The sequence below is a fragment of the Trichomycterus rosablanca genome, chromosome 6, assembly GCF_030014385.1.
Source record: "Trichomycterus rosablanca isolate fTriRos1 chromosome 6, fTriRos1.hap1, whole genome shotgun sequence".
Taxonomy (NCBI): domain Eukaryota; kingdom Metazoa; phylum Chordata; class Actinopteri; order Siluriformes; family Trichomycteridae; genus Trichomycterus; species Trichomycterus rosablanca.
The window spans coordinates 42,070,531-42,097,893 of record NC_085993.1 but is presented as its reverse complement, the minus strand read 5'-3'; the positions used below and the strand labels follow the sequence as shown (position 1 = coordinate 42,097,893).

Below are 27,363 nucleotides of genomic sequence, written 5' to 3'. Positions count from 1 at the left end.
TGCTAACACATCTGAGGTATTACTTCAGATGGCTGAGATGTACTTGCCTCTTATTTGCATTTTGACACACCCAAATTCACCCTCATTTACAGATTTTATGCTGGTGTAGCAAAGTATTAAGCAGGATTATGCTCCTTGAAAAGAAAACAGGGTTAAATACTTCAAATTATTTACAAAAGGCTGAGCAAAGCAGAGTAGAAATGAAAAGTTGATTGTCATGTAGATGTAAACTAATGAGCCAAAGCATTAGGACCACTGTACATATACATATGGTCCAGACAAAAACAGATGATGTGTTGAATAAAGTAAGCTTTAATAGTAATAAAAGTAGATTTTTTTTATTAATTAAGATTTTATCATCATGATTGACACTATTTGGTTACATTTATGACAGTACAGGCAGTTACTGGTTACACAAGATTCATCAGTTCAAGTTTTTAATGTCAAACACTGTATCATAGTACAGTATTTTGTATCTCCAATTTACCTCACTTGCATGTCTTTGGACTGTGGGAGGAAACCGGAGCTCCAGAAGGAAACCCACGCAGACACGGGGAGAACATGCAAACTCCACACAGAAAGGAGCCAGACTGCTCCACCTGGGAATCGAACCCAGGACCTTCTTACTGCGAGGCGACAGTGCTACTCACCTAGCCACTGTGTCGCCCTAAAAGTAAAATAAAAAAAGTATACACAGTGTTTTAAAGACACAGGAATACTCCAGTAACACCTCATAATACTACACAACCTACATTTTTAAAATAATTCTTTTTACAAAATAGGCTTACCATTTAATTCAGTTAGTACTGAGGGGTTTTAAAGCAGTAATGTACACTGAGCTATACTACCAACAACATTAGCCTATATTTAATTAGACTACACGGTCTGGATTTCCTGAACTAAACGTTTTATGCCTGGCCGAACATCATTTTTTACTGCATTTAACATGTTCTCCAGATGTGCAGGACACAACTGCTCAATTGCTGCATATTGTAGCCAGTCATATTTAGCTGCTGCCGTTTTAGCCAGGCTGGCTTACGAGTGGTTACGATAGGCATATATGTGTTTACACACATGCAAGTGATGTTCCGTCATGTCTCAAACGACATCATATGTGCTACATAGTGTGTAACTATACCACTGGTAGTGCAATGATTATTTTTCTTATTTTATTCTGGTCAGGTTTGTGTTAGTTACAGCTCCGGAAAAGCTGTTCCCTGAACAGATCGTCAATCCATCACAAAGCATTTGAATAAAAAACAGCCCCATTAAAATGTTACGGATCTATTTTTTTAAATCTGCAAAACTGTATACAATTCATTTCAGGATTACAAATCCCACATCCCCAAATTTTAGCACATGCAGACTAGAGTAAAGGCTGTGGAGGAAGCAGTAAGTAGTGCTGTTTGTCCGATCCTCCAAAATGATACTTTAATCCATCGTTTCATATCAGCTTTCTCTCTTACACAATCTGTTTATTTATGCTCACCACTTTATTAGAGTTCATCTATCCTGTACATAAATTCATTGCTGATTTTATGGCCGACGCTTTCCAAATACAGGGATGTGAAAAAGTATTTGCCCCCTTTTCAATTTCTTGTTTTTGCATGTTTGTCACATTTATAGGTTTCAGACCATCAAAAACTTTCAATATCAGACACCCAAGATAACCCAAGTAACAAAATGTTTTTTTTTCTATTTGTTTTCAAATAATGATTGCATTTATTGAAAATGCTGTTCAGTCCTACCCGGCTTTATGTGAACAAGTAACTGCCACTTTGCCAGCTACTAAACTGACCAGTTACTTCATCCAAAATTACTAGCGTTTTATTAGTGGACTGTTTCTGATCGAATTATACTGTTGGCTTCATATATGAGAAGAGAACTAGAGAACTGATCTGTTTCCAGCATGGACATTAGGGTGTTTAAAGATCCTGATACAGTACAGCACACACTATTGTGTCATTATAGTCACAGTACCATGTCAAAGTGCAGTGCTAATAATAATCCACAGCAAAAATAATGACCACTGTGGGAACAACAAATGGGCCACTGTCAGTATTTGTTTACCCATAAAGTGCAACTATGTTATAAGTTTAACTCATAAAATAGCAAAGGAATGGATGGTGAGTGTGTATACACACCTATCTCCCAAAAAAGTGCCTCTTGGAGCCTCCTCATTCTTCCTTCTGCAGAATACAAAATCGTAGCCTGGAAAACCAATAAAAAATTGTGATTGTGATTAATTAGCATAAATATTTACTGTATCTTAATTATATATATCAGTTATTTTATATATACTGTATGTATATATATATATATATATATATATATATATATATATATATATATATATATATATATATATATATATATATATACAGTGTATCACAAAAGTGAGTACACCCCTCACATTTCTGCAAATATTTCATTATATCTTTTCATGGGACAACACTATAGACATGAAACTTGGATATAACTTAGAGTAGTCAGTGTACATCTTGTATAGCAGTGTAGATTTACTGTCTTCTGAAAATAACTCAACACACAGCCATTAATGTCTAAATAGCTGGCAACATAAGTTAGTACACCCCACAGTGAACATGTCCAAATTGTGCCCAAATGTGTCGTTGTCCCTCCTTGGTGTCATGTGTCAAGGTCCCAGGTGTAAATGGGGAGCAGGGCTGTTAAATTTGGTGTTTTGGGTACAATTCTCTCATACTGGCCATTGGATATTCAACATGGCACCTCATGGCAAAGAACTCTCTGAGGATGTGAGAAATAGAATTGTTGCTCTCCACAAAGATGGCCTGGGCTATAAGAAGATTGCTAACACCCTGAAACTGAGCTACAGCATGGTGGCCAAGGTCATACAGCGGTTTTCCAGGACAGGTTCCACTCGGAACAGGCTTCGCCAGGGTCAACCGAAGAAGTTGAGTCCACGTGTTCGGCGTCATATCCAGAGGTTGGCTTTAAAAAATAGACACATGAGTGCTGCCAGCATTGCTGCAGAGGTTGAAGACGTGGGAGGTCAGCCTGTCAGTGCTCAGACCATACGCCGCACACTGCATCAACTCGGTCTGCATGGTCGTCATCCCAGAAGGAAGCTGACGCACAAGAAAGCCCGCAAACAGTTTGCTGAAGACAAGCAGTCCAAGAACATGGATTACTGGAATGCCCTGTGGTCTGACGAGACCAAGATAAACTTGTTTGGCTCAGATGGTGTCCAGCATGTGTGGCGGCGCCCTGGTGAGAAGTACCAAGACAACTGTATCTTGCCTACAGTCAAGCATGGTGGTGGTAGCATCATGGTCTTGGGCTGCATGAGTGTTGCTGGCACTGGGGAGCTGCAGTTCATTGAGGGAAACATGAATTCCAACATGTACTGTGACATTCTGAAACAGAGCATGATCCCCTCCCTTCGAAAACTGGGCCTCATGGCAGTTTTCCAACAGGATAACGACCCCAAACACAACCTCCAAGATGACAACTGCCTTGCTGAGGAAGCTGAAGGTAAAGGTGATGGACTAAACCCAATTGAGCACCTGTGGCGCATCCTCAAGTGGAAGGTGGAGGAGTTCAAGGTGTCTAACATCCACCAGCTCCGTGATGTCATCATGGAGGAGTGGAAGAGGATTCCAGTAGCAACCTGTGCAGCTCTGGTGAATTCCATGCCCAGGAGGGTTAAGGCAGTGCTGGATAATAATGGTGGTCACACAAAATATTGACACTTTGGGCACAATTTGGACATGTTCACTGTGGGGTGTACTCACTTATGTTGCCAGCCATTTAGACATTAATGGCTGTGTGTTGAGTTATTTTCAGAAGACAGTAAATCTACACTGCTATATAAGTTGTACACTGACTACTCTAAGTTATATCCAAGTTTTATTTCTAGTGTTGTCCCATGAAAAGATATAATAAAATATTTGCAGAAATGTGAGGGGTGTACTCACTTTTGTGATACACTGTATATATATATATATATATATATATATATATATATATATATATATATATATTAGGGCTGTCGCACCATTAAAAATTTAAATCGAGATTAAAGAACAAAATTAATCGCGATTAATCTCGATCAAAATTTTTAATCGTGTGACAGCCCTAATATATACAGGGGTTGGACAATGAAACTGAAACACCTGTCATTTTAGTGTGGGAGGTTTCATGGCTAAATTGGACCAGTCTGGTGGCCAATCTTCATTAATTGCACATTGCACCAGTAAGAGCAGAGTGTTAAGGTTCAATTAGCAGGGTAATATTGCAATGCACACAACATTATAGGTGACATAGCAGAGTTCAAAAGAGGACAAATTGTTGGTGCACGTCTTGCTGGCGCATCTGTGACCAAGACAGCAAGTCTTTGTGATGTATCAAGAGCCACGGTATCCAGGGTAATGTCAGCATACCACCAAGAAGGACAAACCACATCCAACAGGATTAACTGTGGACGCAAGAGGAAGCTGTCTGAAAGGGATGTTCGGGTGCTAACCCGGATTGTATCCAAAAAACATAAAACCACGGCTGCCCAAATCACGGCAGAATTAAATGTGCACCTCAACTCTCCTGTTTCCACCAGAACTGTCCGTCGGGAGCTCCACAGGGTCAATATACACGGCCGGGCTGCTATAGCCAAACCTTTGGTCACTCGTGCCAATGCCAAACGTCGGTTTCAATGGTGCAAGGAGCGCAAATCTTGGGCTGTGGACAATGTGAAACATGTATTGTTCTCTGATGAGTCCACCTTTACTGTTTTCCCCACATCCGGGAGAGTTACGGTGTGGAGAAGCCCCAAAGAAGCGTACCACCCAGACTGTTGCATGCCCAGAGTGAAGCATGGGGTGGATCAGTGATGGTTTGGGCTGCCATATCATGGCATTCCCTTGGCCCAATACTTGTGATAGATGGGCGCGTCACTGCCAAGGACTACCGAACCATTCTGGAGGACCATGTGCAGCCAATGGTTCAAACATTGTATCCTGAAGGCGGTGCCGTGTATCAGGATGACAATGCACCAATACACACAGCAAGACTGGTGAAAGATTGGTTTGATGAACATGAAAGTGAAGTTGAACATCTTCCATGGCCTGCACAGTCACCAGATCTAAATATTATTGAGCCACTTTGGGGTGTTTTGGAGAAGCGAGTCAGGAAACGTTTTCCTCCACCAGTATCACGTAGTGACCTGGCCACTATCTTGCAAGAAGAATGGCTTAAAATCCCTCTGACCACTGTGCAGGACTTGTATATGTCATTTCCAAGACGAATTGACGCTGTATTGACCGCAAAAGGAGGCCCTACACCATACTAATAAATTATTGTGGTCTAAAACCAGGTGTTTCAGTTTCATTGTCCAACCCCTGTATGTATTCATCTCAATTAATCGCAAACTAATAATTAAGCAAAATTTGAACAGTTATGCACATTGTTATTGCAAGAACGTTTACCAATAAAACATTCATAAAATATGATAAAATTGTTAAATCTAAATTCATTGTAGAAAGCACATTATCTGACAAAAGTGAGGATCTTTTCCTGTTCATGACCCTGACACTGAAAACAGGTGCACCAATCATAATGTTTTGATCTAATATAAGGCATCAATAAAGCATCAAAACACAGATATGATTATTTCATAGATCTATTAAGAAAACCCTTTAATACTGTGTTCGTGCAGAAAGAATACTGGGAAATACTGTTCTAAATTACCATTTAAACACCTATAAATACCTGAAACAGTCAAGTTAGCAAACATTATAAGTAATTGACTGTAGCTATAAAAAAAGTGTTAATTAAAACAGTCCATGTAAACGCTTAGTCCATATAAACATCAGATACGAATGTGTTTTTAGAAAACTACAAACATCACAAATATAAATCATGTTTATAACCATGTGATAGAACAAGCTGAATAAACTGTAGAGATGAAACATCACGCAGAGTTTCGCTTTTTACCGGAGAGGGAGGAGGCGGAGCTACACGGTTTTGATTGACAGCTCTAGCAGCCAATGGAAATACTCGTTACAGAGATCGCGTGATTTCATTCATCTTTTCATCAACACGTAAAAAAAGTGAAAACCGCTAAAAGTAGTTTATCATCGGACAGTTCATGCGCTTTACATCCTAATTCATCTGAAATACAGTTAATTACCACAGAGACACACATGTATGTGGCACAAACAGCCAAATAAAAATAGTTAGATTAAAAATTTTAATCTTGATTAATTTTTTTAATCGCGATAAAAATTTTAACGCGTTAATCGCGTTAATTAACGCGATTAACGACAGCCCTAATATATATATATATATATATATATTACTACTATTATACTCAGTCATACTGATATATAATATCTGATATTATATTTTTTATATTTTGTATTTATCCCTATTTACCTATTATATATATATATCAATATATCAATATATATCAATATATATATATATATATCAATATATATATATATCAATATATATATATAAATATATATCAATATATATCAATATATATATATATATATATATATATATCAATATATATACAGTGTATCACAAAAGTGAGTACACCCCTCACATTTCTGCAAATATTTCATTATATCTTTTCATGGGACAACACTATAGACATGAAACTTGGATATAACTTAGAGTAGTCAGTGTACAGCTTGTATAGCAGTGTAGATTTACTGTCTTCTGAAAATAACTCAACACACAGCCATTAATGTCTAAATAGCTGGCAACATAAGTGAGTACACCCCACAGTGAACATGTCCAAATTGTGCCCAAATGTGTCTTTGTCCCTCCCTGGTGTCATGTGTCAAGGTCCCAGGTGTAAATGGGGAGCAGGGCTGTTAAATTTGGTGTTTTGGGTACAATTCTCTCGTACTGGCCACTGGATATTCAACATGGCACCTCATGGCAAAGAACTCTCTGAGGATGTGAGAAATAGAATTGTTGCTCTCCACAAAGATGGCCTGGGCTATAAGAAGATTGCTAACACCCTGAAACTGAGCTACAGCATGGTGGCCAAGGTCATACAGCGGTTTTCCAGGACAGGTTCCACTCGGAACAGGCTTCGCCAGGGTCGACCAAAGAAGTTGAGTCCACGTGTTCGGCGTCATATCGAGAGGTTGGCTTTAAAAAATAGACACATGAGTGCTGCCAGCATTGCTGCAGAGGTTGAAGACGTGGGAGGTCAGCCTGTCAGTGCTCAGACCATACGCCGCACACTGCATCAACTCGGTCTGCATGGTCGTCATCCCAGAAGGAAGCTGACGCACAAGAAAGCCCGCAAACAGTTTGCTGAAGACAAGCAGTCCAAGAACATGGATTACTGGAATGCCCTGTGGTCTGACGAGACCAAGATAAATTTGTTTGGCTCAGATGGTGTCCAGCATGTGTGGCGGCGCCCTGGTGAGAAGTACCAAGACAACTGTATCTTGCCTACAGTCAAGCATGGTGGTGGTAGCATCATGGTCTTGGGCTGCATGAGTGTTGCTGGCACTGGGGAGCTGCAGTTCATTGAGGGAAACATGAATTCCAACATGTACTGTGACATTCTGAAACAGAGCATGATCCCCTCCCTTCGAAAACTGGGCCTCATGGCAGTTTTCCAACAGGATAACGACCCCAAACACAACCTCCAAGATGACAACTGCCTTGCTGAGGAAGCTGAAGGTAAAGGTGATGGACTAAACCCAATTGAGCACCTGTGGCGCATCCTCAAGTGGAAGGTGGAGGAGTTCAAGGTGTCTAACATCCACCAGCTCCGTGATGTCATCATGGAGGAGTGGAAGAGAATTCCAGTAGCAACCTGTGCAGCTCTGGTGAATTCCATGCCCAGGAGGGTTAAGGCAGTGCTGGATAATAATGGTGGTCACACAAAATATTGACACTTTGGGCACAATTTGGACATGTTCACTGTGGGGTGTACTCACTTATGTTGCCAGCCATTTAGACATTAATGGCTGTGTGTTGAGTTATTTTCAGAAGACAGTAAATCTACACTGCTATACAAGTTGTACACTGACTACTCTAAGTTATATCCAAGTTTCATGTCTATAGTGTTGTCCCATGAAAAGATATAATGAAATATTTGCAGAAATGTGAGGGGTGTACTCACTTTTGTGATACACTGTATATATATATATATATATATATCAATATATATATATATATACAGTGTATCACAAAAGTGAGTACACCCCTCACATGTCTGCAAATATTTTATTATATCTTTTCATGGGACAACACTATAGAAATAAAACTTGGATATAACTTAGAGTAGTCAGTGTACAACTTGTATAGCAGTGTAGATTTACTGTCTTCTGAAAATAACTCAACACACAGCCATTAATGTCTAAATGGCTGGCAACATAAGTGAGTACACCCCACAGTGAACATGTCCAAATTGTGCCCAAAGTGTCAATATTTTGTGTGACCACCATTATTATCCAGCACTGCCTTAACCCTCCTGGGCATGGAGTTCACCAGAGCTGCACAGGTTGCTACTGGAATCCTCTTCCACTCCTCCATGATGACATCACGGAGCTGGTGGATGTTAGACACCTTGAACTCCTCCACCTTCCACTTGAGGATGCGCCACAGGTGCTCAATTGGGTTTAGTCCATCACCTTTACCTTCAGCTTCCTCAGCAAGGCAGTTGTCATCTTGGAGGTTGTGTTTGGGGTCGTTATCCTGTTGGAAAACTGCCATGAGGCCCAGTTTTCGAAGGGAGGGGATCATGCTCTGTTTCAGAATGTCACAGTACATGTTGGAATTCATGTTTCCCTCAATGAACTGCAGCTCCCCAGTGCCAGCAACACTCATGCAGCCCAAGACCATGATGCTACCACCACCATGCTTGACTGTAGGCAAGATCCGGTTTCTTGGTACTTCTCACCAGGGCGCCGCCACACATGCTGGACACCATCTGAGCCAAACAAGTTTATCTTGGTCTCGTCAGACCACAGGGCATTCCAGTAATCCATGTTCTTGGACTGCTTGTCTTCAGCAAACTGTTTGCTGGCTTTCTTGTGCGTCAGCTTCCTTCTGGGATGACGACCATGCAGACCGAGTTGATGCAGTGTGCGGCGTATGGTCTGAGCACTGACAGGCTGACCTCCCACGTCTTCAACCTCTGCAGCAATGCTGGCAGCACTCATGTGTCTATTTTTTAAAGCCAACCTCCGGATTTGACGCCGAACACGTGGACTCAACTTCTTTGGTCGACTCTGGCGAAGCCTGTTCTGAGTGGAACCTGTCCTGGAAAACCGCTGTATGACCTTGGCCACCATGCTGTAGCTCAGTTTCAGGGTGTTAGCAATCTTCTTATAGCCCAGGCCATCTTTGTGGAGAGCAACAATTCTATTTCTCACATCCTCAGAGAGTTCTTTGCCATGAGGTGCCATGTTGAATATCCAGTGGCCAGTATGAGAAAATTGTACCCAAAACACCAAATTTAACAGCCCTGCTCCCCATTTACACCTGGGACCTTGACACATGACACCAGGGAGGGACAACAACACATTTGGGCACAATTTGGACGTGTTCACTGTGGGGTGTACTCACTTATGTTGCCAGCTATTTAGACATTAATGGCTGTGTGTTGAGTTATTTTCAGAAGACAGTAAATCTACACTGCTATACAAGCTGTACACTGACTACTCTAAGTTATATCCAAGTTTCATGTCTATAGTGTTGTCCCATGAAAAGATATAATGAAATATTTGCAGAAATGTGAGGGGTGTACTCACTTTTGTGATACACTGTATATATATATATATTGTGGCGCCGGCGAGTAGGAAGGAGAGCGTCGGGGCTGCGAGTGAGCTGCCCTTGGCAGTTCACTCAGTGGATTAGGACAGACACTCATTCATACACACAGACATTCATACAACAGACAAACATAAAGGCTGCCTATCCAGCCCTCACCGTAGCCACCCCAGCCCCAACACTGGGCTACACGGCCACGGTAAGTACGGACAGCATGGCCGCAAGGGCTTCTGGGTAAAGCCCGTGGCGGCCCCCCTAGCGGTGACGCTACAATATATATCATTGCTCCTACTGTATACTTATGCCGATAATTGATATTGTATATTGCATATATTTATACATAACAGTATCTTTATCTTCATTTCGAAATTTAAACTTATATATCTGTATATATTGTTTATAAGAATACATACACTACTACTCCTATTATTATTATGCCAGATACACAATTTGTACAAACCGTATATTGTGTTTACGCACGTTGTACACTCGCTACACTCTACTTACTTTATTTGTATTTGTTTCTCCTCTTTTGCTTGTTCAACTACTGGAGGTCAGTAATTTCCCTCGGGTTAAATAAAGTATCTATCTATCTATCTATTTAGTGGTGCTTTCATTATTATGCAAAACAATTTAAGCAATTGGGTATTAAGAGCTTTGCTCAGGGGCCCCAACAGTGGCAACATGTCGGTGAAGGTGCTTAAACCTGTAATTTTTTTTATTACTAGTCCAGCACCTTAACCACTGAGCTACCACTGCCATCATTAGTTAAATGGGACGACCAATTAGATTTGGTGAAGTGATTTTTATGGTCTGATGAAATCATTCAGGCTGAAAGTTCGCAGCATACTTTTTCACCACTCTTATTGTACAGCAAACTGAAATACATTTGAACCAACATTATACTGTATAATAAAGACATGTTCTCTTTGCCTATTTGACCTGTTAGTGAAATCATAGTGTGCTCGTAGATACTTCAATCCTGTTCTGCTTTTTTCCACCAGATGCTTTATAAGTGGAGGATGACGTGGATCCACCTCCAAATACACACGACTGAAACAAAGCCAGTGAGAGAACATGAGTAGGTGCAGAAAATGTGTGATTATAGAAATATTTTATCAGTCGAACAGGTCAGATCTCCAGTTATACATACGTGCACACTGAGACATATGATATGGAAGAAAACACAATTTCTAGGAATAGAAACTTGATCAGAGCTTCAGTAGATCAAACTGATATGTACAAACTCTTACCAATACAAGTTATTAATACCAAGATATGACAGTATAGCCTGTTTAGACACATGTTTAGACAAGTCAACCTTTTTAATCAATCTTAACCAAACACAGCTCAGGACATTTTGTATTGTGGCAAATTACTGCAAGTAAGACCTCTTATCCCTGGAACAGTGGGATGTGCTTCCATGAAAGTGTGAAGAACTGATAGCATTCCCTGAAACATCCAGACAGTGCTAGGAAGGCTTCCAAGTTAGCTCAGAGCATTCTATTTATACTGGTAATGTATCTGACGTTCTCCATATTTACACAGCAGCAGACATACTGGCTGAGCTCCTTAAGGAAACATGCCAGCTTGTTTTCTCCTAATCTTTATCTACTGTCTTTGATGAGTATATACAGTGAAGGGCAGATTATTATCAATGAACCCCATTTCTGAGAAAAAAAACACACATTGGGACATTCTGTAAGGTGCAATCCAAATGCAAACCTGTGATTTGATCATTCTTTCAAATCTTTTTAACTGACAAAAGTACGAATAAAAATATAAAGACATTTTGAAGTAGTTGACTGGGTGGCACGCTCCCACAGTTCAAAGACATGCAGTCAGGTTAATTGGAGATACAAAATTGTCCATGACTGTGTTTGATATTAAAGACTTCAGCTAATGAATCTTAACCAGTAATTGCCTGTCATGTCATGGATGTAACCAAAGTGTGTAAAACATGACAAAGTTTTTAGAATACACAAGTTACTCTGAAACCATCCACAATAAGCAAGTGAACTAAAAAAAAGGTGAGGGACTCATGATCGGCTATAATAGGAAGATCCACTGATCAACTTTTGTAAATATAAACAGATTTAGAATTTAGATTTAGAATTTAATGCCAGCAATACACTCCAAACTTTAGGACAGAGGCATGTTCAGCACTGTGTTTCATCAAATTAAATGCTTCTCTATACTTGCTTGATACAAGACAACAGTCTGTGGTCACTGTTTGGCTTTTTCTATGAGTAATAGAGTTTCAGTCTGCAGTAGAGGGCTGTATTAAGTGACAACAGTTTTCTGAAGTACTTCCTAAGCCCATGTGCCTATATTTATCAGAGTAGCATGATGGTTTCTCATGCAGTGTCGTCTGAAGGCTTAAATGTCATGTACATTCAGAAGTGGTTTCTGTTCAGTTCTTGCCATATACAGAGATCTTCCCAGATTCTATAAGTCTTTTTACAATATTATGCAAGGTAGATAATAAAAGCCCTGAGAAACGTTTTTGGACTGACTGACAATTCTCTTATTAAGTTTTGAACACATGGGTGAGCCACAGCCCATCATTCCATGTACAGATTGAGCCTTTGGTGGTTCCTCTCTTTACACCCAATCCTGATTCTCTTACTTGTTACCAATTCACCTGGAACACAATCTTCAATATTCTATAAACTTTTCTCTCTTATTTTGCCTCTGTCCCAAATTTTTTGGAGTGTGTTGCAGGCATTAAATTAAACATGTGTTTCTATTTACAAAATACAATAAAGCTGATCAACAAAAACATCAGAATTTTTTTCTTTCTACTTTGGTCAGTTAAATAAGGATTCAAGAAAATTCTTCTTTTTATTGCATTTTACTAAATGCCCCAACTTTCCTGGGAAGGGGTTTGTACATTTATAATACAATTTGAATAGGCATTTATTAAACACATAAGTCACACTATGTCTGTGATATTTGTAGAAGTAGACATTGGAGATGAAAGAGGGAGCAGTGGCACTTGGACCACTTAAAGGCCCCCTAATGATACAATATCACTTTGTGCATTTCAACAACAAGTAAAACTTAGACTGGGACCAATTTAACTAGAACACCAAGGATGTTTTCTCAATGAAGAGAGCAGATGGTATCACAACACATCACTCTCTATGCTGTTTTATTAATAATGTCTGTCCTCCTTTTCTTGTAGTAGGACAGTGCTCTAAGCTTTGGAAGTCAATCCATGGCAGGACAACTCCTCACACTCAGGTGCCATTCAGCCAGTCAAATTTTTGCATGTTGTATGAGGATACTGGAAAGTAATACAATTGTTATTTTATAGCTCAAAGCTGAGTATTGCCAACTACCACGGTTAAGATTTTTAATCTCGTCAGTACAGTACAGTGCCTGCCATGGCAGACTAAAGCTGTTTTAAATTGGTAGTTACTACTGTTTTCAAAAAGTTACTATTACTTGGTTGTACACCTATTGTAGAAAACAATTAATTAAAAAAATCTGGCAACCCTGGTCATAACAGTGAATCCACAGGCATTACCAATGCTGTTATTAAATTACTTATTACGTAAACATAGATATAAGATCATTAAAACTCAATACACTTCAAATCTAATAACATAAGCCATTAATATTATTATTAATAAACAAATTAAACTATATTTCTTGATTATTGAGCATTTTGATGGCTCTACTATTTATTCTACTATCTTACTGAATAATTCAAACTGTGCCTCATAATCTTAAAAAAGTTTAAAAAAAAAAAATTTCAGACACACTGCCAGATTATATTGCGACTGTGAAACTTTGCACTGCATGTTATGAAAATATATCTGGCTTGGTGTCTCACACGTCTCTCCCAGAGGCTTTGCAAAAAAAAACCACTCAGCACTTGTGACACCATTTCAGTGCTGAAGTATGCAGTTTGTGACATGACAAACCAGAGATAAATGATAAGCTAAAGATTAGTTTAATAGAAAGTATAAATTTGCCTTTACCCTTTATCTCTTAGGAGTTTAGTTGCCAGGGCTAGAATTTGTCTGATCACCGACATGCCATCCAAGCCCCCGTCCAATGCCGTGTGGTCTTCAAACCTGCACAGGTTGATAAATGAGTTGAGGGTTGAGAGTACATGTGGATTTAATTCATATTTGAGACACATACATACTGCTTTTGTGATCAGGGTTAGCCTTTATGGCTCAGTGTATGAGTATATGTGTGTGTGTGTGTTAAGAGCACCTGAGTATTTCTGCTTGCAGAGACTCCATGTCCTGATGAAACAGATAAGGGGGGTTGCTAACAAGCACATCAACAGGACTGAAGTCACCAACTATCAAATCAGCATCTACAAATAGGAAACACACATCTGATTTGCACATTTACACATGGAACTGTTTTATTTGCACAGTGAACAATTGCACACATAACGTCTATATACGTATGTATATATATATATATATATTTTTTTTTTTTTCCAATTTTCCTCACAATCTAGTCGTATCCAATTCCATTACGCTTCCTCTTTACTAATGCTGATCCCCACTTCTGATTGAAGAGAGCAAGACTGACGACTGACACACGCCCCCTTCGGCACGTGTGCAATAGCCGACTGCATGTTCATACCTGCACGAAGCAAGTTCATATGTGGATCAGCTTTGTGTACAGAGAGCCACACCCTGTCCACAATATCCCTCGACTCGCAGGCACCATCAACCGGCCAGCAGAGGTCGTAATTGCATGAGTTATGAGGTCCCTATCCGGCTTCCCACCCTGTACGAACAACAGGCCAATCGTTATCCATGAGGACACCCAGTCCAGTCAGATGGCAGAGCTGAGTTTTGAACCGATAAGTTTGAAATGTCAGCTCTGGTGTGCTAGTGTGTTTTACCACTGAGTCACTTGAGCGGCCATATTTTCTATATTTTTATATCTTTATATAAATGCATTGCATTTTTATTTTAATTGTTATTTGATTTTATTTCCTTGCACTACATTACAGATGTACAGCAGCAATTTACAATCACAAGCATCACACACAGAAAAAAAAAAACATAAATTTTCCTTCGTGGATCTATAAAGTATCAATCAATACTTGAGAGAATTTACACTTCAGCTAGCTAACTAGCTAACAGCTAGATTTTATACCACGGTTGTACTGAATGCTTATCACACATTTGAGATTAATTAATTTATTTCATTTATGCTGTGCTTTCTGCATTTCTTTGCCGTTCATTCCAGGGGATCAGTTATGAAGCACCTATTGTAATTGATCCCAACTATTCACCTGACTGATCCGTACTGATACCTGACTGATCTGTATTTAAATGTAAATTAAAATGTCATTTTAAAAGGATCATTTAAAAAACCCAACATCTTTTAACACATCTCCCTCTATTTAAACATTACATGTATTAAATATTGACTACAGCTTCTGACCTTCTGTGCCTTCAATCATAATCACTGAGGAATTAAGAGGTCATGACACCAAATTCTACTTCGCTACTCAGAACCCACAATCACAAAATTCTCAGAACCCAACATCACACATTTCTACAGTTTGAGGTTGATGCCACACCTGTAAAAAAAACAGTACTGCACACAGAGCCACAAATTTTAGCTGACAGGATCCTGGTGTGATTTAGTGTTGTATAAAACAAAAACAATGCCCAATTTTTAAACTGCTGCATTTATTTTCTGTGCTAGTTCTAATATGTACTGTGGTTAGTTTTCTTCTTGTCACTAACTTGTCACCTATCAATGTTTATCGAGAGAGCAATGCAGCAGATTGCTTTGAATAGGTACAAGTTGGCTTCTCTGCGAGCCTCTGCATGCCGTCACCCATCCGTGACCTCTCTTTTGTGTGATGCTGAAACACCTATGACAGACTTGCATCTAGGCAGAAGTCTAAATCAGAGCTGTTGGTGTTCCTTCTTAACATGCCAGCTGGATATGAAAGCCCTGACTGTAGTGTGAGCCTGAGTTTCTCAGTAATTGAACTATTAATGCTGTTGAAACTGAGACTGCAGGAACAATATGCACTAGGCAGTTACAGCCAAATGGAGTTCAGCCAGCCATAAGAGGATTAAACACGCACAAACTGGGGGACATGCTGTTTTTATAGCACTCAACCTGTCATATGATTTAGGTTTTCCTCGAAATATGGGGGTTTTATGCTCTGGGTATAACATGGTAACCCTTTCTCAGGATCTTTAATAAGACTTAAAGAAAAGACATTGGGGGTGGCACAGTGGCTCAGTGGGTAGCAGTCAGGGTCCTTTCTATGTGGAGTTTGCATGTTCTCCCCATCTGTGTGGGTTTTCTCTGGTTTCCTTCTACAGTAACCTAACTACCTGCCCTGTCATGAATGTAACCGAGAAGTAAAACATGACATTAAAATCCTAATAAATACATTAAAAAAAAGACACTGGGTGTCATTAAAGCAGATATATACACTAAATGTATATAAAGAAACAAATACATTAGGTGGTTGAGTACTTGTTTCCCTCATGTTTGCCTCTGGGAGTGGGAGTGGTACCTTGTAACTCAACGTCCCCTAAACTCAAAATCTTTGTAACTCAAATCTCAAAACCTTGTAACTCAGCGCCCTTCATTGAGAAATTTGTACCCTTAAACTAAAAATGTATTTATTTAATTTAAAATTAACAATGAACAGACGCTTTGTTCAGCGCTCGGCTTGAGAGGTGCGCTAAAGCGTCATCAAAGTGCGCATATGAGACAAAACTGCATTTATGTAGAATAACCATCAGATTCACTCTGAAAGCTCCACATGTATCTGTGTTTAGCTGGATCTTTCTCACTGTTTCACTTTTAAACTTGTGTTACAGCTCGGGGATCTAAGAAATTGTAAGAATCAGCTTTTTATTTCAGTGTTTTTTAAATTACATTTGTGTTATTTTCAGTGTTTAAGTGTCAATTATTTGACATTAGCCTAAAATATATGCAAGTCCACAGGACCATGGAACACATTAACAGGTTTCCCATACATCCTTATGGGAAAAAATACCTTGAAACTCAACGCCTTTTAAACTCAACGTGTTCAGTTTGTTTTTTAAACAAATACATTAGGTGGTTGAGTACTTGTTTTCCTTACTGTGTGCCTCTGGGAGTGAAAGAAACTTATACAGTGGTACCTTGTAACTCAATGTCCTCTAAACTCAAAATCTATGAAACAACGCCCTTTGTTGAGAAATTTGTACCCTTAAACTCAGCATTCCCTTAAACTCATTGTGTTCAGTTTGTGTTTTAAAAATGTATTTATTTAATCTTAAATAAACAATGAACAGTCACTTTGTTCAGCGCTCAACTTGAGAAATGAGGTAAAACGTCATCAAAGTGCGAATATGAGATAAAACTGCATTTGTGTGGAATAAGCATCAGATTCACTCTGAAAGCTCCACAGGTGTATGTGTTTATCTGGATTTTTCTCACTGTTTCACTTTTAAACTTGTGTTACAGCACGGGGTTCTGAGAAATAGTTTTTTTTTATATTATATTTATTATTTTCAGTGTATAAGTGTCAGAAACAACCCAATTATTTTACATTAGCCTAAATTATATGCAAGTCCACGGAACACATTAACAGGTTTCCCATACAAAAAATACCTTGAAACTCAACGCCTTTTAAACTCAACGCCACTCCCAGAACCAACTGACGAGTTTCAAGGTACCACTGTAATGATAATAATAATATTCTATGTTGTTTTTAAAGAATGTGAAACATACAGATATGTTAATATGTAATAGATCACATGAATGAAGAGCAGTTTAGCCTATAGAATAGTTCAAAACAATTACTATAAAAAAGTAAAAAGACAGCATTTTAGAAGACATCCTTATAGTAAATAATTACTATAAATATGTATTTATCTTATACTGATACTATAGACAAGCGTGAGCATTTATGACCATCTAGTTAAAGAAAAATCTACTCCACATAAAGCTCCACACAAATAATAAACCATTTAATTAAAATGTTCAATTATCCTAATATAAATATCACTCACTCACCCTTCATAATATCTAAATGATGAACTTCCAGTCTGTCCTGCAGCCCCAATCTATGGAAGGAAAAAAAAGAAAAAGAAAAACATGCACAATCAGCAAATCTACTTACTGCTGAGCTGCTGCTGCTTACTGCCATTAATTAAAGTGACTAATTAACCTCATATAAAGTCCAGCTCTTCTGACATTTAATTAGCTGCATCCTACAGTAAAAGTAATGATCCACAAAGAGCTTACAAAGCATCAGAGAAATCTCACTGCTGAAAAGTATCAGTCAGAAGCAGGGTACAAAAATCCAGGGCATTACATATACCACAGAACACACATGCACAAGTCATCAAGTGGATTAAAATATGGCACAACAGTGACATCACCAAGAACTGGACGTCCCTCCAAAATTAATGAAGAGAAAACTGGTCAGGGAGGCTTCCAAGAGGTTCAGCAATATTAAAGGAGCTGCAGGGATTTCTGTCAAGTACTGTTTGTGTAATACATGTGACAGTAATCTCCCACACTCAGACATTCTATTCATGTCTGGGCTGTGGGGTAGGGTGTCCAGATAAAAGCTACTTCTTACAAAGAATACACATACTAGCCTGGATATATTTTAAAAACCTTATATTAAGTCTGCCAGAAGCATGTGGGAAAATGTTATGGTCTGATTCTAAATGGTATCTTTGGTGCAAAAACAACACTGCACTGCACCAAAAGAAAATCATATCCACAGTGAAGCATGGTGGTGGGAGCATTATACTCTGAGGCTGTTTTTCCTCAGATGGAACTGGGGCTTTAGTCAAAGTGGAGGAATATATAAACAATCACATTTGGCACAAAACTTTCAGACATCTGTTAAAAAGCTGAAGATGGCCGCTCAGGTGGCACAGCGGTAAAAACACGCTAGCACACCAGAGCTGGGATTTCGAATACATCGTATCGAACTTCAGCTCTGCCATCGGGCTGGGCGGCTACATGAACAACGATTGGCTGTTGTTCATAGGGTGGGACAAGTCGGACCAGGGTTCCTCATAACTGGTGCAATTACGACCTCTGCTGGCTGATTGATGGTGCCTGCACAGAGTTGAGGAATAATGCTGATCAGGGTGTGGCTCTCCGTGCACAAAGCTGATCCTCATATGAACTCGCCTCATGCAGGTGAAAAGAGGCAGTCGGTACTGCACGTGTCGGAGGGGGTGTGTGTCAGTTGCAAAGCTCCTCAGTCAGCAGTGGAGCGTAACGCAATCAGGGTAATTGGATACGACTAGATAGGGGAGAAAATATGGGGAAAAAATCAGAGGAAAAAAATGAAAAAAAGCTGAAGATAAAAAAAACTAAAAAAGGGGACATTTCAACGACCCAAAGCATACCTCCACGTCAAAAATGTATTTATTTATTTATTAGAATTTTAACGTCATGTTTTACACTTTGGTTACATTCATGACAGAACAAGTTACTGGTTACACATGATTCATCAGTTCAAGTCTTTAATGTCAAACACAGTCGTGGACAATTTTGTATCTTCAATTCACCTCACTTGCATGTCTTTGGACTGTGGGAGGAAACCAAAACTCCCAGAGGAAACCCACACAGGGAGAACATGCAAACTCCACACTGAAAGGACCCTGACCGCTCCACCTGGAAATCAAACCCAGGACCTTCCTGCTATGAGGCGACAGTGCTACCCACTTAGCCACCGTGTCGCCCCATCACATCAAGAAAGAATGGCTTCACTAGAAGATGATCAAAGTTTCGGAATGGCCCAACCAGAATCCAGACTTCAACCCAATTGAAAACCTGTGGGGTGACCTGAGTGCTGTGCACAGGAGATGCCCTCTCTTGCAAGGAAGAGTGGGCAAAGATGTGCAATACTCCAACCCAAAGAGACTGAACGTGGTCATAAAATCAAAAAGTGCTTCATCAAAGTATTAGTTTAAGGGTGTGTATTTATGCAACCATATAATTGTAAGTTTTTTTTATCCTCCACCCCACCCAAATGTTTTCAGTTTGTATTTCAATTAAACTGTACAGATTATAGCTCACATTAAAGACAAAACAAAGCTCTGAAATGGTTTCTTTTTGTTTCTTTTTTACATTATAAAAACCTGCCATTGTGACATGGGTGTGTAGACTTTTTATATCCAATGTATATACTTGGTAAACATCCTTTCCATTGTAAGAAGCTTTATATCCACGCATTAACAGAGTAAATAGAAAAGGAAACAATAAATGTACACACCTGCTTGCATTTTCCTTTGTGAGCCCCACTGCATCCTTGCTTTGGTCTAATGCAATAGCCTTGAGCTTAGAGAAAGACATTGAATCACATAGAGATACAATAAACACAGCTGAAGTATTCCATTTTTATTATGGAATACAGCTTTATTTTAAAACAAATCCAAACGACCACTTTTGCTATTGTTAAAATACACGATCAGCCATAACATAACATAAATCCACTTACCATATAGAAGCACTTTGAAGTTCTACAATTACTGACTGTAGTCCATCTGTTTCTCTACATACCTTTCTAGCTTGCTTTCACCCTGTTCTTCAATGGTCAGGACCCCCACAGGACCACCACAGAGCAGGTATTATTTAGCTGATGGATGATTCTCAGCACTGCAGTGACACTGACATGGTGGTGTGTTAGTGTGTGTTGTGCTGGTATGAGTGGATCAGACACAGCAGCACTGATGGAGTTTTTTTTTTAATACCATGTACACTTAATGTCCACTCTATTAGACACTCCTTCCTAGTTGGTCCACCTTGTAGATGTAAAGTCAGAGATGATCGCTCATCTATTGCTGCTGTTCGAGTTGGTCATCTTCTAGACCTTCATCAGTGGTCACAGGACGCTGCACACAGGGCGCTGTTGGCTGGATATTTTCGGTGACAGTGAGGTGTTTAAAAACTCCATTAGCGCTGCTGTGTCTTATTCACTCATACCAGAACAACACACACTAACACACCACCACCATGTCAGTGTCACTGCAATGCTGAGAATGACCCACCACCTAAATAATATCTGCTCTGTAGTGGTCCTGGGAGAGTCCTGACCACCTGGGCACCAATTAATCACAGGGCTTTGGCGTGTCCTTTCCTCAGACATAGTCTGTTTTTAAATTCTTTAAACCTTCTCATTTAGAATAATTTTAACAGCAGTGAACACAGTAAAGTGCAGTACTGGTGCACACATTTCCTTGTTTACAGTGCCAAGCTGAGCATCAGATTCTTGCAGGTATGGGTTTTGATGTGCTTGTTTATAAACCTCTTCATAATATGTTGTCAAAATCTGGGGCAGTGCAATTTCCACAGGGTATGTTTAGATGTAGCTAAGTATGCATGTGCAATGTTTTTTTCTCTTATATCTGTAATAGAATCAGCCTCATGTATAGCTACTGCACACAAAACAGTATGAAGGCCTTAGAGAAGTAGGGGCAAAGTGTGGAAAAGAGGTCATTAAGTATCTTTGAGGGTGGGGTGATTATGCAGCCGCTAGTCAATGTGTGAATAGGTCTAATTAGGGCATGTCATGTATGATTTGGAAGCTCCAGAAGATTAAGGTTGAGTGACATATGTGCTATATTTCCAGCAAGTAAGCTTGCACGTAAAGGACAACAGGACAGGTCGCAGAGAAAAAAAAAAGGTACAGGTACATAAACAGGAATTGAACTAGTGGGACCAGATTTCCACCAATTTTATTAATTAAGTATGTTTCATTTTGTATTTCGTTTTGATGCATTGTTTGTTTTGCCTCTGCAGCAGTAAAAATCATGGACAAAATGTGGTTCACTTGAAAAAAAGTTTGAAAAACCCATATAGCAGTACTGAATGGTGAATACATTGCTTGTGACATAATACTTCTTATCATTAGGTTATTATTAGCTTAAGCAATTTAGGGTGGTGGTGTTATGCATGTAATGTGGAAAATAGTTTATTAAAGCCGAACCTCTGACATACTGTGTAGGAGACTTAGAGATATGGCACCTGATCCACAGCCCACCTCCAAGCATCGTAATGTTCTCTTCCCCTGCTCTACCAGCAGATCCTCCAACACCAAACTAACCAGCTCCTACGTGCGCATACACACATACACATGCAAGTGTTACTACCAGTATGCCCACACATAAGGTATGTTTATCCTATAAGTAACAACCTGGATTTCCAGAGGTCGTTTCAAGCTCATTAGAAGTGAAACACCTTGGTTTTTCAGACAGTGTAAAGGACACCACGACCTGTTACGATCTGTGGAAGTGATAACAAGTGTGTGTGTGATGTTTGACCTCTGTTTCAGGACGAGGAATAAACACTGGAGGTCTCATCTTCAGAGTCAGGTCTCTAAAATCCCACTCCTCTATAACATACTGCACCGGCATTCTAAACCACACATAAAAACAAGCTATAAAATACATTTATTTTATTCATGAAGATTATGAAGATTAGACTATTTAACCTCATTTTCATCCACTCTACAGTGACTTTTTCACATTTGTGGTCTGTATTAGATTTTTCATTGATATAATTGCCAATTTTACACATCAATTTAAACACCCATAATGACCTAGTGAAAGCATGTTTTTAGGGATAAGAAAAAAAAAATAATAATAAAAGCTGAATTCTTTTACTAACAAAAATATAATTTTTTTTTATTTTACCTGAAGTCAAGTGCATCCTGTTTGCTGTAATTATCTGGTCGATGGCTCTGCTAAGACACTCATTTTGCAGTGGTGTGCTATCGCGTTAGACTGCTATGCCACCCGAGGACACGTTAAAAAACATGTTTTTTACTTTTATTAAAGTCATTATGGGTGATTAGGTGTAGAATGATGGGCAAAATGGAAATTATTTCCATTCAAATCCACAAGACAAATTGTGCAAAAAGACAGTGTCTGAATATTTTCTGAATCCGTAGGGTCAATTAATATGAACAATGTCCTTGTACAAGGAAAAATAAAAGAATAACAAGCTGACCTAAAATAACTTAACATAAAAGCCTAATGATCTGGTGATTTTGGTCAGATTTTTGGTCAGATTATCATTATTGAGGAGTTGAACTTAAGCTTAAGATCACACACTGATAGCTGGAGAGTCTTATTCATGATTTTCATTCATTTCTGTTAATGATGTCCCACGAAGCAGCAAAGCATTGGCACACCAAAACAACGTCTACTAATTGTGGAGGTGAACAAGGCCTGTAGTTCCTTAGACATTTGCCTTGTTATTTTGGGGCTTTCGGAATAAGGAAAGACATGCAATGTTTTATTTTCTATTTGTAAAGATACAGGGGTTTTAAATATTGGGAAAAATACATGGTTTGCTGGCTTTTCCCTCTTTTGTTTTATCCTTTACCCTTTTTAACACTGCTGGGCAGGTTCTGTTTAAGTAATGAGACTGTCCCCAGATTGGTCATCAAACCCAATTATCAAATAAATTTGGTCAATTTGTTGATTGAGTACCTTTTTACACAAGGCCAGTTTGATAAATTGCATGAGTATCAGAAACTAGCAAAAACAAAGGAGATCAGGACAAATGTACCAGTGCTTAAATGTTTAAATCTGTTAAGGGCTTTAGAGACTAAAGTGGCAATACCTTGTAAGACGTTTAAAACACAGCGTCCACACGTTTTCCCTCTCTTGGTCAGTCAGTCTTTCCTGGAGCCTTCTTCTCTCCACACTCTCCAGCTTTAACAGATAGACAAGAGAGAGATTGGGAATGCAGGAAGAGAAAGTGAGGTTGTTTAACTTAGAAAGCACGGCAATGATCGTGAGAGGAATCCTAATTTGATTCCTAGAAAGTGCCTACACAGACATGCTATAATTGGAGAAGGTCACGATTTGTTTGTTGAAAAGAAAAAAGAAAGGGTGGTTTCTGGTTACCACCCAAGCACACACAGCTTATTTACGAACATATCAGAGGAGTGAATCATATTCTCGAGACACTACAAGAAACAAATGCTGGAGCTGAAGTTCCAGAGGTAACAAAGTCAACTCAATCACTGTATATAATTACTTATTCTATATGTGACGCAGAAGATATTAGGAATGCAACCTCCAGATCTTCAAATCTAGATTAAAAACATACTTGTTTAAACTGGATTATTAGTAGCTTAGATCTTTTAATTCATTGAATTGCTGATTCGTTAAATGCTATACATAAGGTTCTATCTAATTCACGGCTGTAAAAAATCACGACACAGATAGTGAAATGAGCCGTATCCCATGTAATATGCAATTAGTTGTGAAATTCAAACTTTAAGTTTTGTGTTTAGGGATTTAACGTTTTTCATTCATGTAGCATTCAAGTGCCTCACGTTTACTGGTTTATTTGCAATATGTTTGTTTGTTTGTATATTAGGATTTTAATGTCATTAATCTCAATTCTCATTAACATTAAGCCTCGCACAGTTGCTGGTTGTCCTATGTCTACATTCAACTATTAAGCTACATTACACTGTGTATTGTAGCTTCTATTTATTCTATCATTCAATTCATTAGTGTTATTTATGTGGCACTTTTCTTTAAAAAAAATCAGTAAAATATGTGATTTTTGAAAAACAAGATCCATGAAATTAGGCACATTTGCCTGTAAATTTAGGAGGTCCCTACCTATACACCAGTCCTAATCACAAAACAATTATCATTATCCTTACTGATAGTAGAATGATAGAATACACTCATGTAAAAGCCAGTGGTCTGCCTGAATTAAAATTGTGTTTTAGTCTTGTTCCTCAGCCTTTGTCCCGTTTTTCGGTTACGGGGTCGGCATTTCTGGCTTCTTCTAGGTAACTATGGGACAATTCAGTGTCTCCGATTAGCCTAACCGGAAACCGGAGCACCCAGAGGAAACCCACGCAGACACGGGGAGAACATGCAAACTCCGCACAGAAAGGACCCGCACCGCCCCACCCGGGGATTGAACCCAGGACCTTCTCGTTGTGAGGCGACAGTGCTACCCACTTAGCCACCGTACCGCCCAAAATCGTGTTTTAGTACAGTTGGGTAATTGGATATGACTAGATTTGGAGAGAAATTGGGGAAAATGTGTTAAAACAAAGAAATGAGGTTTGTTTAGGTGATAACTCACTCTGTGCTGTTTGCTTGATGCATTTCTAAGGCCGAACTGTCGTCCTAATTTTTGTTTCTAATAGTGGACATAGTAAAGTAGGCTGGGGTTTTTTTCCCAGACAAAGAAAAGGCGAGTCAGTGGCCCCAAGTTTAAGACTCATTGTTCGCTACTCTCTCATAGTTCTTATCCCATGTGCAGGATTAATCATTCAAACTATGGCAATTATGTGATCCTCTGTTCTTCATTTATCAGCAGGCAGAAAAAGTGACTCACAGTTTTGTTTCCGAGGACATGAGCTATGATATATTGTGAGGAGAGGAGTGGTTCTGAGATGCCGTGCTGCTGAAAGCATCGAGTCCACATCCTCACTGCCTGCTCTACTGTAACACTGCAGTCTACAGGAGGAGCAACAACGCCACCTACACCCTGCAGTGACAAGCCCTGAAAACAAGACAAAACACAAGTGCTGGTTAATTCATGGAACATAAAGTTTAAAACATTACTGTTTTTAATGTAGTATTTTACTAGCTCATGTTTAAAGGGGGCCCTCCTTAACTCCTTTTATGATTCAGTGGTGGCATCAGCCATTTTCTATGGTGTTATCTGCTGGGGCAGCAGCAGATATGACAACAGCAGACAGGAAGAAACTGGACAAACTGATCAGAAAGGCGCTAGGCTCCAGCACCCCCCACGACCCTAATTGGATAAACGGTTAAGAAAGTGAGTGAGTGAGTGAGTGACTTTACATGTAGTCTGCCAAAAGCATGTGGGAAAAGGTGTTATGGTCTGATAAGACCATGATTTAACTTTTTGGCCATAATTCTGAAAGGTATGTTTGGCACCAAATGAATACCATGCCCACAGTGAAACATGGTGGTGGCAGCATTATACTTCAGGGCTGTTTTTTCTCATTTTCTCAGCTGGAACTAGGGCTTCAGTCAAAGTGCAGGGAATTATGAGTCCCAAATATCAGTCAGTTTTGGCGCAAAATCTTCAGATGTCTGTTAAAAAGCTGAAGATGAAAAAAGACGAATTTCACCTTTCCACATGACACTGACCCAAAGCATACCTCCACATCAACAAAAGAATGGCTTCACCAAAAGATGATCAAAGTTTTGGAATGACCCAGCCAGAGTCCAGACTCTGAAACTCTGAATCCAATCCAAATTTTGTGAGGTGACCTGAAAAGGGCTGTGCACAGGAGACGCCTTGGCAAACAGATTTGCAAGGAAGAACGGGCAAGTCAAGATGTGCCATAGTGATAGACTCCTACCTAAAGACTGAAGGCTGTCAAAAAATCAAAAGCTGCTTTATCAAAGTATTAGTTTAAGGGTGTGCATAGTTCATTTTATTATAGTTTTATTATTATATAGGGCAGATGTAGCTTAGCGGTTAGGGTACTGGACTAGTAATCAGAAGGTCGCAGGTTCAAGCCCCACCACTGCCAGGTTGCTGCTGTTGGGCCCTTGAGCAAGGCCTTTAACCCTCAATTGCTCAGAATGTATACTGTCACAGTGCTGTAAGTCGCTTTGGAAAAAGGTGTCTGCTAAAATGCAGAAAATGTAAAAGTAATTTTAATTCACCTCCCTAAAATTTTCAATTAATTAAATTGTACAGCTTATTATACACATAAGGTGGAAAAATACTACAATTATTAATCTTAGTCTCATTATATAATGAGTGAAATATGTTATTATAGAATAAACAAACTTAGCTCTTAAATGTAAGTAAATTAATAAAATAAACTGGATGTCCACTGGGCTTGATCTAGTCTCTCTGTTAATTTTATTGTCCTGTCTCACCCGCTGCTGGTTTAATCCTCTCCATTTCCTTTTAATAAGGCTTCTCACATTGCTGTTAGGTTTGGGACACTTCCATCTACTGCTGAATGAAATAAAACCTAACATTATTAACTGTTATATTAAATACACACGCTCTCCACGCTTTTACTAGTTATAAACACGGAAACTGCACACTCCCTCCATATTTCAAAATAAAAGCGTAGAAACGTGGTTGGGTTTGAAGCCACGCCCACCGGTGATTGGACACTTTGATTGGACACTTAGGTGCTTATTATGTCAGGGAATTATGTCAGGGAATTATGGAGCGGAGATCAGACAGGTTGCTATACAGAAACCATATATCCAATAAAAACAGGTTACATACAAGCTCGCATCTTACAATCTGAAGCTTAAGTTTCGTTATAAAACGGATAGTTCCGGTCCTAAAATCTGATTGGCTGAGCCGCGTTGGACGCCGTTGTAAAATCCCCGATATACGCACACTTATGACCACCTCACATCATTCCATATTAATACGCCACTGAAAAGAAAAAGTACAAACTTGGTTAAACACTATTTTAAGTCATGTACTATACATGGAAATGTCCAGATTAATATAAAAACTAATCCTAATCATTAAGCGGGTGTTTCGTCCAAGAAATAGTGTAATAGTGTTTGTGGAGGAATGTTTATTGCGAACGTAATGTTCGCCCTCATGTTGCCT

The 27,363-nt window shown here is 39.2% G+C and overlaps 1 protein-coding gene across 2 annotated transcripts; it reads right to left on the bottom strand.

The window, feature by feature from the left end:
* Positions 1-329: 329 nt before the first annotated feature.
* hemk1 (HemK methyltransferase family member 1) lies at positions 330-26,803 on the bottom strand. Of its 2 annotated transcripts, XM_062996985.1 has the most exons (12): positions 26,661-26,803; positions 25,132-25,299; positions 23,383-23,474; positions 22,077-22,170; positions 21,743-21,865; positions 20,030-20,094; positions 17,803-17,852; positions 14,014-14,119; positions 13,773-13,868; positions 10,726-10,836; positions 2,145-2,211; positions 330-667 (listed from the first exon to the last, which is right to left on the bottom strand). In XM_062996985.1, exons 1-11 carry the CDS (start codon positions 26,763-26,765, stop codon positions 2,178-2,180), a joined length of 1,044 nt encoding a protein of 347 aa, XP_062853055.1. In that variant the 5' UTR covers positions 26,766-26,803; the 3' UTR covers positions 330-667; positions 2,145-2,177. The 2 variants fall into 2 exon arrangements, with proteins under 2 accessions (XP_062853055.1, XP_062853056.1); XM_062996986.1 differs by lacking the exon at positions 10,726-10,836 and having other exon boundaries at positions 331-667.
* Between the last annotated feature and the right edge of the window lie 560 nt (positions 26,804-27,363).